General features: G+C 48.9%; 1 protein-coding gene across 5 annotated transcripts in view; it reads right to left on the reverse strand.

Annotated features, from left to right (window-relative positions):
- Window positions 1-8,739, reverse strand: part of ZEB1 (zinc finger E-box binding homeobox 1) — a 207,899-nt gene extending 199,160 nt beyond the window's left edge. For 4 of the 5 annotated variants that reach the window (XM_027976673.3, XM_027976671.3, XM_027976672.2 and 1 more), the window contains exon 1: window positions 1,580-1,656. In XM_027976673.3, coding sequence (XP_027832474.1) covers window positions 1,580-1,637 — 58 coding nt within the window. In that variant the 5' untranslated portion in view covers window positions 1,638-1,656. Of the gene's footprint in view, window positions 1-1,579; window positions 1,657-1,746 lie in introns of those variants that run through there. The other variant, XM_042230615.2, reaches the window with a different exon arrangement.
- Between the last annotated feature and the right edge of the window lie 2,037 nt (window positions 8,740-10,776).

A 10,776-nucleotide genomic window follows, 5' to 3' on the forward strand; every position in this document is an offset into this window, starting at 1 on the left:
CCCTCGGTCCGCTAGATCCGTGCAATTCCTTATATAGACTCGGCCGCAGCCAGCGGCAGGGCCGTAGCCGCCCATTATTCTCCAAACAGGTACCGGGCGGGCGGGGGCCGCGCTCCGGCCTCGGCCCTGTCGCCGCAGGAACTGTCCAGACAATACCCACCAGCAGACGGTCGCCGCGGAGCGGGCGGGCGGGCGGGCGCAGCATCGCCCCCCAGATAGCAGAAATGCAACCAACTTCCACCGTCTCTCCCCACCGCAAAGGGCGACTGTGCAACCCAACACATGTTCGGGGCTCGCTCGCTCGCTCTCCGGTTATTATTGTTATTTTTCTAAACTCTCACGCCAGGCAGATGGGGGGTGTGTGTGTGTGCGCGCGCCCCTCCCCGCGCAGCATCAGCACTCATTAGTAAACCCGGCGGCCGCCGCCGCCGCCGGGCGGGCAGCGGCGACCCGCGTCCGTCGGTCCGGCCGCCCCCCTCCCCCACACTCCTTCCACCCGAGACCCCGAGCGCCGTCCAAGCTCCCTCCGCCGGTTTCACGCCCCGCGCGTCCGGCCCAGGTAACAACTTCCCCAAACCGAAAGAGAACAAGGGAGGCGCACGCTCGGCAGCCCATCCCCGCGCAGAGGAGGCGTCCTCCCGGGCGGGGGGACCTGTCTGCGGTTCCTCCCGGTCCCGAGACCAGGTAACAACTCTGCCAACCCGCCGCCGCCGCCGCCCCCCCTACACACCCCACGGCTCCCACGGCCGCGGCTCCGCGCCCGCCCCGCCCGCCGGCTCCCCGCGGGACGCGGACCGCGCTCGGGGCGCTTAAGGGACCGGCACCCCACCCCGAGGACCGTGAAGCCCCGTCCCGCGCCGAGCGCGCCTCGCCGGCCGCTCCCAACTTTACCGCCACCGGCCTGGCCCGTCCGCCCGCCGCGCGCTCCGCGCACACGCGCGCACGGACGACACGCAGCCCGCGGCCGCCGCGTCCCGCCGCCGCGCGCCCGCAGCCCGGCCCGCCCGCCTGGCCAAGCCGCGGGGCCCGAGCCACCGCGCCGGCGGGGCCGCGGCGCGCGGAAGCCACTCTGCACGGGCAAGCGCCGGGCACAAGTTAGTTCCTCGGCTCCGGGGCCTCGGCGCCGCGGGGACGAACCGCCGAGGAAGCCGAGGAGGCGGGGAGGGGGGCGCCGAGGGGGCACAAGAGTGGGGAAAAAGTGCGGAAAGAAGCAACAGCCGCTCCCCCCCGAGCCCAGAAAAGTGGGCGCCGCGTCCCGGCCGCCCGCCCGCCCGCGCCGGGGATGCGGCGGCGGCAGCGGCGGCTAACGGTCCAGCGAGGCGGCAGGGGCGGCGGGAGCCGCTAGGCGGAGAGACCAGGTAAGAGACATAACGGTTCAGGGAGAGCGGGCGGCCGCGGCGCGGCTCCGGCGGCGGCGGCCCGGAGGGGGGCAGAGAGCACTACTTTCTACTTTCCCACTCCACTTGGCCCGTCCCTGCCCGGCCGCCCCCAGCCCAGCTCGCCCCCCTCGCCCTCGGGGGCGCACCGGCCGCCCGGCTCCCCCTGACTCCGCCGCTCCCCGGTCCCCTCCGCCACTCACCGTTATTGCGCCGCGGGTTCGCCTGCTTTCTGCGCTTACACCTGGGGCCATCCGCCATGATCCTCTCGCTTGTGTCTAAATGCTCGAGTCACCTCCTCCCCCTCCCTCCCTCCCCCTTTCCCCCCCCCCGCCCCTCCGCCTCCACCCCTCCCCCCTCCCCACCGCACCTGGTTTACGACACTCGCGGCTTTACGACATCACCTTCCTTACACCTAGAGCCACTCGCTCTACGGCCGGAACCTTGTTGCTAGGGAGAGGACGGTTTGCGGCAGACGGGGGAGCAGCTGAGTTTGCATGGAGGGGCGAGGAAAAAGTTTCCTCCAGGTGTCGCGGGCGGGGGTGGCGGGGTGGGGGCGCGGGGGAACCATGTGGACGTGGTCCGAAGGGCGACTGGCCGTCGGAGCCGAGAAAGGTAAAATAGGAGCCCTGAACTGGCCACACCCGCTGCGGCCGCCAGGGGCACGTTCGGGTCTAGCTGATTCTCGCCGTTATCCCGTGCCCTCGGAGCCGCCCCCGGAGTGGCGGGATCGACCTGTCTTCCTTCGGCCTTACGGGGGGCGGGGTGGAGGGGGTGGCGGTTCACGCAACCCCGGCCGCCCGGGGATGCCTCGCAATCGAGGGGCGGGCAGGCGGGTCTGGCGGGCGGCTGGTTCGGGACACGCGGCGCCCCGAGACTCCCTGCCCCTCCTCGGACGCACGGTTCCCTCCCCCCGCCCCCGAGCAAACCGGGGGTGGGAAGTGACTTCAACGAGGTAGAAGTTCAGCTGGACCGAAAGAGGGGCGAGAAGTTCCGCTTGCGAGCCACCTCGGCGGTGAAGCGGAATGAGTAATCCCCACGCCGGCCTGTCTCACTTCCTTCTGCGCGATGGGCGCTCACCTGCTGTCACCTCGGCCGCCCCCGCCCCCAGGCCGCGCCCTCCTCCCTGCGGCCACGTCCGCCCTGCGGCCCCCCGCCCCCAAGTACATCGGCCAGATCCGAGGCCCCCAGACTTAAGAGTTAAGGTGTTAACAGGCCACAATTTAGTATCTGGGAGAGCAGCGGTCGCTGTGCAGAAACTTATGGCGTGAAACGAGGGCTGGCAGGTGTGGTCTTGGCAGGTGATGGATGGCGATCTTATCTCGAACTGTGTACAAGTTCAGGGATTTCTGAAAGACCACGTAGATACCAGCACAAATACCAAGAAGGTCACGTCTTGAGTATTCAGTAGAGACTTTGCTCTCCCCTCCTCCCCGTCTTCAAACGAGGAAATATCTTTGGGACCAACTTGAGGGAATACAGCTGAGCTGCGTTTCGAATAATAAAGAGTTATAAATGAACATTGTAAGAGATGATAAAGAAGTTGAGAAGACTGAAACGTCACAAAGTATTAGAAGTCACAGTTAACCTACCACAGTGCTGTCAAAGTAGGTCCTCAACAAATTTATGCCTATGATTTTTGCCATGCCGACGGCAGGACTTTTTTATTATGTTAATTTTTTGAACACCGTCCAGGCTTTTGGAAGATTCATTAATAATCTCTCCAAACCTTTCATCTGAAATAAATTTACAGCTGAAGTCTAGTAATTTAAAATTAGAAAGTTTAATCCTGAATATAGATGAAAATTTTCTCTCCCACGTTTGCTTTGGCATTTTGATAAGTGGATGTGTTATTTATTGGTGCATGAAAGGGGACTGTAACTGTTCTTTGCTGTGCATTATGTCTGTGTGTCTGGTCTCTTCCTCAGTACCAAAGCTAGAATCATCACTGAATGATCAGCTTAAGTACAGGCAGTCCTGATCTCCTCAATCCCATGTTCACCAAACTTGTGCATGTGAGAACCAGAACGAGGCTCATGCATTGCTTGGTTCAAGCGGTAATTTTTCCCTACCCTCCCAAAAGCTGTGTTCTTCAGTTGCAGGCTTCTGAATCAGCTTCTTTATCCTTTGCTGACATCCCTGCCCCACCTCTCAACACACACACACATATCCCTGCCCTGCCTCTCAACGTACACACACACACATCCCTGCCCCACCTCTCAACACACACAATCACACATCCCTGCCCCACCTCTCAACACACACAATCACACATCCCTGCCCCACCTCTCAACACACACAATCACACATCCCTGCCCCACCTCTCAACACACACACCATCTCCCTTCCCCTCCTCTCAACACACACACACACATCCCTGCCCCTCCTCTCAACACACACACACACCCTTACACCCCCTTACACCCTTTTTACAGCTACCCAGCCAGAAAGTGGAAAAAAGTACTAACTCAAGCACACATTTCACTTAGTCTTAATCTTAGGAAGTATCACACCTTTTTCTGAAGTAACCTGTCCTGATCTGCAACCCCATGGACTGTAGCCTGCCAAGCTCCTCTTTCCATGGGATTATCCTGGCAAGAATCCTGGAGTGGATTGCCATTTACTCTTCCAGGGGATCTTCCTGACCCAGGGATCGAACCTGTGTCTCGTGCATTGGCAGGCAGATTGTTTACCAGTAAGCTACCTGGGAAGCCCCTTCTGTATTCATCCTCACCCTGAAATCAGATACAAAGTGAAGGAATAAACCAAGTAGGAGTTAAACCGTCTTTGGTGGTTACTGGTTTACTTAGTTTGGGCCAGACTATTCAGCTCCTTGCAGACAGATACCTTTTTTCCACCTTTTGCTTGCTTCATTTCTGTGCCCTCAGTACCTAGCAGGGTACCTAGTCACATAGCGAATACTTGATAAGTAATTTTTTTTTAAGTTAGTACTGTTGACCTTTTATGGATCTGTTCTTGGCTATAAACTAAGGGTGGTTAATCGCCTTCATCACATTAATTCTTAGGGGCTGTTGAAATTATGGGTGTGAAAGCCATTTACTGTCATTTATATCCTGCCTTATTTTGAGAATTATTGCTCTAGATTTTAGATTCTCCACAGCCATTTTCCCCCAAAATGATTAATCCTGCTCACTTCTGTTTTTTAAATATGTGCAGGAAATACTGATATACCAAATTTTCTAATACAAAATTTCAATTTTTTAAAAAAATCCTGTAGTAATGGGTTAGTGGAGGACAAAGGATCCTGGCATGCTACCATCTGTGGTATCACACAGAGTCAGACATGACTTAGCAACTGAACAATAACAACAGTTAGATTGTAAACATAATATATGTTTAAATGCACTTTATTTACTATGATGTTCCCAAAATTATTGAACTCTAAGCTGAAAAGAAAGCAGGCAAATCTCAGAGTAGATTGCTGCTTTAAACCTGATGCGTATGTGATGGTTGCTTCTTATCTCTTAAATATAACTGAAGAATTGGGAAAAAAATCTTGTGAAGAACTTTAGAAAAGGAATTTTTAAATGTTTTAAGATTTGGGTTTGTTTAGTCAATTATACTTCAAAATTTAGGTTTCCTTAAACAAAATGGGGATACTAGTTAGAGTTTAACATGTGCCCTGTACTGTTGGTTTTTAGTATTTGTGGTGTCATTATACAATGTATATTCAGTGTGTACTCCTAATTTTAATGTCACTGAAATGTTAACACTGCTTCTGGAGAGCACTGGGATTGCACATGCTGAAGGAGAGGTATTCTGCTAAAAATGAATTACTGTAATCTTTTCTAAATTTACAGGGAAAATGTAAATCGGTGGAATATTTTCAATATTGAGTTTTTTCTATAAATTTTTCATAAATCCTTTGCACCTGCTATTCGCATTCCATGTAAGATTCATGTATACAGTAGGATAAAATTTGACATAGTTAAGTTTAAGCTGTGCATATTTCATGGTGTTCCGCTTGGAGCACATGGTTTCCGCATAGCTCACTTTATGAACACGTTCAAGAAGCAGAATATTCTATGTGTGCATCTTCTGTTGCTCAGTTGTGTCTGACTCTCTGCGACCCCATGGACTGTAGCCCGCCAGGCTCCTCTGTCCATGGGATTTCCCAGGCAAGAATACTGGAGTGTGTTGCCATTTCCTCCTCCAGGATAATATTCTGTAATCTTTGTCAAAATAAGAAATCAGTTATTTTCATTTAAAGATAATATATCTATTTCATAAAACAGGTTGACTACATTAACTTGTAATTTTAAAAAAATCTTAAAGTCTTTAAAAGAATCCATTTGAGACATGTTATCCATCAAAGGAAAGACTGTAGAAGCCCTGCAGAGAGGTGCTATCAGCCTGTGGCTCAGTAGTGACCCTGGATGTATGGTTCACGGGGAGTCAGAGAGGGCAACTCTGCGTCACCGCGTCTGGAAGTAAACATGGCTACCATGTGATGCAGAACCAACTGCTGGCCTAAGGACCCACACACGCTTTTCTAATGAAGCCTCCCAGGAGGCAGTAGTAGGGACAGGTGTCCTCAAACCTCCATGTGATTTTATTATATACTGCATCATGAAACAGATTTTCTCTCTCTGGAGAATAAGGCTCCTATTTTTCATGTAAAGTTCTGAAATCTTAACCCCTGGGGTTTCTTATTTGGAGGACAGTTTTTCAGAAACATTTCTAACGGATGTTAAGTATAAATAAATGCAGACAGAATTGTTTTAAGGCAGTTAATGAACATCTAAAAAGTAGTTTCTATAAAAATCACAATACTTAAAACGATTGCTTTCAAAGGCTGCCTCTACAGAAGATAGGTCATAGTTTCTATTATTGAAATCCTTTATGAACATGAATAGCATTTTTTTCATACACTTAACAACTATAGGTAGGTAATTTGTACTAGAGATGGGGAAGCAACGTGCATGTTTAGGATTTGATGGAATTTTAAGAATCTTGTGGTATCAGAGGTCTGATATCAGGTTTCTACTGCTGTTTTTTCCCTTTTGTCTCAATGTATTTCTTTTCTCTGGCATCTTGGCTTATTTTTTGCAGCTGACTGGTTCTGCTACAGAGTATTGCTATTTCTTTGACCTACAGTCCTGGCCTTCTGTATTCCACAGACCTTCAGTTATAATCACTGCCTCTGTTCCATCCTTTCAGTATACATATTAAGAATATTTGCAGCCAGTAACAGATTTTAGATGTCCCATCATTGTGTTACGCTCACATGGAACAGTTGGCGGTTAGAAACACTGTGTTCACATAGATCCACAGCTTTAAGGCTCCTGATCAGGCACTTCTCATTTTTTCATCTTATACCTCAATTTCTTTGCTCCCTCTTGTTGTCTCACTTAAATAGATCACACCTGTGCCCCTCTTGACTGTCTCACGTGTTAATCATTCTCTTTATCTTTATCCCAGGTCTAGCCCAGATCTCTTTGGGTCAGTTCCCTTTCTGTTTTTGTTCAAGGTTTTTTGAATCATCCCCGCCCTGTAAAATGCTTTCACAGAAAAATTTTCTGAAGAATGAAAAACTGCTGGTTATCCTCTGACCCTCAGAATTCCTTCACTGCATTTCTGTGCCGTGAAAAACTGGTTTCTGTGGACCACATCCCCCAAACCCCTTTGCCCTTTGGTTTCTGTTCGGTTTCAGCCAGTTTGGAGGCATTGGCAGATGATCAGAGGAAGGAAGGAGAGAGAGGTCAGGATATTAATTTAACCTTCCCCTACACGCCCTCCTGCCTTTCTGTGGCTTTTGGCAGAAACTTCATTCCTCTACCTAAGGCCATGGCTTGGGTCAGACAGTCCTGTCCCATGGCTACAGGTCTTAGCAAGTACCAGAAACGGCTCCTTCCCTTTGTCCCCTCAGGCCTAGAGATGGCCATGGCTTCCTCCTTATAATTGTGTGTCCTTATCCCTTGCTGGTTCCCCTAATGCCTTCCCATGTCACTGTAAGAGTCTCTTTATCAGACTCTCTTCGATTTACCCTTGGAGTGTGCCATCTGTTGCCTGCCAGGCCCCTGAGTTGTACACACCTAGAAATGTGTTTTTATCCTATTTCTAATCAAGAGTTGTTTCCATGAATTACAACACTAAAGTTTGAATGTGAGGTAGATGCCTTATGTCATCATTGTCAGGCATATACTCATGTCCTAATAAGTGTACATGCAAAATCTGGCAGATGCTGCATAGAATGTGCTGGAGTCTACGACATACACTTATTCAGTTACTGTTTTTGTCAGGAAGCCCCCTGCCTTGGTTGATCTAAAGTAAGAGAAACTACTTTCATATACTTCAAACAATGGGCCGGGGGAATCAGTGCTTCAGTATTAAGATGGAAAAAATGATTGTTCCCATCAGTTTCTTCCTGTTTTAATAATGGAACCATCCACGCTTATCACACGGCCCTGGAATGGTCCTTGCACCTACCTCATTGCTACTGTGCTGCTCAGTCCTGGTCTGTGAGTGATGTGCTGGTTGATGGAAGTCTCAAGAGAAGTGGTTCACCATTCCTTCTCTTTCTGCTGGCTGGAATCAGACCTGCTGGCCAGAGTCCCGTCAGGTTAAGGAAGGCACACCAACAAGATAGAGGAGCCTGAGTCCCTGACGCCACAGGAAAGCTTGTAACTTCTGCCTCCAGGTCTCCGTTACAGAGACAAGTCAACTGACATCTTTTTTCAGCTGCTGTTGTCTCAGGTTTTCTGTCACATGCAGCCAAAGTTAATCCTGTTTGGTATAGGGCTGTGAATTAGTTTCCTGTTGCTGCTGTTTTAAAAACACACACACACACACACACACACACACACACTTGGTGGCTTAGCACAAGTACATTATCCTACGTTTCTGGAAATCAGAAGCCAGAATGGGGCTCACTGGGCCAAAATGAAGGTGTTGGCATGATTGGGTTTCTGCTGAATACTCTAATGGAGAAACCATTTCCTGGCCTTTTCCAGCTTCTTAGGTCCCTCCCCATCCTTCAACTGGAGAAGGCAATGGCACCCCACTCCAGTACTCTTGCCTGGAAAATCCCATGGACGGAGGAGCCTGGTAGGCTGCAGTCCATGGGGTCACTGAGAGTTGGACACGACTCAGTGACTTCACTTTGACTTTTCACTTTCATGCATTGGAGAAGGAAATGGCAACCCACTCCAGTATTCTTGCCTGGAGAATCCCAGGGACGGCAGAGCCTGGTGGGCTGCTGTTTATGGGGTCGCACAGAGTCGGACACGATTGAAGTGACTTAGCAGCAGCAGCATCCTTCGACTCCTGGGCAGCTTCCATCTTCAAAGCCAGCAGCACCGGGCAGAGCCCATGCATGTCATGCTGCCGGATCACTGGCTCTAATCCTGCCTCCCTCTTCCGTGTCTGAGGGCCTTTGCGATTAGATTAGGTCCACCTGGCTCATTCAAGGTATCGTTCCATTTTAAGGTCAGCTGATTATGATTAGGCTTATCCCATCTGCACCCTTATTTTCTCTTTGCCTGATGACCTGACATATACATCCAGTCTGTGCCCAGGGCCTTAGGGCATAGACGTCTTTGGGAGGCACTATGCCTCCCAAAGGATGCAAGCTTTAAGCTTTGTGATTGAGAAGTATGTTTGTGTTGATTAATCAGTTCATCTTAATTGATAAGCAGCTATAAAGCATTTCACTAAGTGGTCATTATTTTTTATATAACATTTAACACTGGGTCACATAGAAGTGTTAATAATAATCCTTTGGTTCATTTATTCACCTAATATTCTTTTTTCCCCCCACCTAATGTTCTTGACCGTATTCTAATGTGACAGGTGTTGGGTGAGGCTATAAATGCCTAATTTGTTCCTCAGCCTCAAGAAGCTTGGAGGATTGTGGAATAAACAAGTTGACAAAGAGGCTGCTGCACAAGTGTGCGTGAGAGACACCTAAAGTCATCTGGAGTCAAGGAAGTCTTGAAGAAGTGATGGAATTTGTCAGGAGGAGGAGAGAAGTATGTTAAAAGTCACAACATAGGCAGAAATCTCCAGATGAAAGTAGTGTATTGTGGAGCAGGGGTAGGGGGAGGTGGCAAGTCCAGTAGAATGAATGCATCGAATAAAAAACGCACATGTTCCAGAAGAGGCTGCAGAGGTGGGTGAGCAGGAAACAGATCCTGTGAAGATGCTAAGCTTTTACAGTGATGAGTTGTAGCCATGGAAAGGTTTTTTTAAAATCAAGAGTGTCCATGTTGTACATGATGTTAATTAGTGTTCTGGGCGTGGGGGATGAGGGGGTGAGCAGAACAGCAAACATCAAGAAAATTCTAAAAGTTTTTATTTTCCTCTTGAATAATCATTTACAAAGGAATAACTGAGCAAGTAAAAGCAATACAAGCTGTGACTATCCAAACAAAGCACAGATGGAAGATAACATTTCCAGATTATATTAGCAAGTAGTATAATAATATTAAAAGCAATGTAAAGCATAATTATCATTTCTCATATAAACACTGTCATATATAGTAGAATTGTTTCAGATTATACATTCTTGCAATGGTCTTACTAGCTCCTAAAACTGCCTCAGTACATGGTAGGACCTCAAAATTATGTACTAAATGAATAAATATTTTTTGAAAGTTTCTCTGATGTACCTTTTAATACTCGGCTTTTTTCCCCACTATCACATTTACTACAGCCCAACTCATAAAAACTCACATCCTCTCCATTCAAATCCTGGTGTCTTCCAGGTTACCTCACGTATTTTCAGGAAGGCAAGTCGATTTTCATTCCCTAGTTTTCACCTTATCTCAGCACTTCTCCAGTTGTATCAGAGTCCTTGAGAATTGTACCACCAGCCCCACATAGCTGGTAATTCCCTCAGCCGCTTCAGAGCATGTCGTACCTTCCACTATGGTGAGCGTTGACCATCTTGACTGTTTCACATCTCTCTCCTTGCCTAGTCTGAGGCTCTTCATCTTTGTATTTCTGATACCAAAAGCAATGCCTGTCTAATGGGAAGAACACTGGGTTAATTATGGAGAAGACTGAAAGCACCTGCCATTCATGCATCATTCATGCATTCTGGTGGGGGGGCTTTGTGAAGAGCAATGAGATATTACATGTGAAGTTTTACATGCTGCTTGGCGCATGGCAAACATGATTGGTACTACGACAAAAGCAAATTCTTGGGCGAAGATCAGAGTCAGATGTTATGAGCATAATCTACTAGCATTCCTACACAGTGCCTTTCTGTTCAGGCTAAAGGATAAGATAATTTTTATCCCTGAAAATGTCACTTCAGGTGTAGGTGGAATGATTCTAATTAAAAGGCAGAAAGAGAAGATGATATTAACATGTTGTTTGTTTAACATCACTTGGTTAGGTTGTCTAGAAATACTATTGGCTCACATTAGTTATATTA

Source organism: Ovis aries, chromosome 13 (genome assembly GCF_016772045.2).
Source record: "Ovis aries strain OAR_USU_Benz2616 breed Rambouillet chromosome 13, ARS-UI_Ramb_v3.0, whole genome shotgun sequence".
Classification (NCBI taxonomy): Eukaryota; Metazoa; Chordata; class Mammalia; order Artiodactyla; family Bovidae; genus Ovis; species Ovis aries.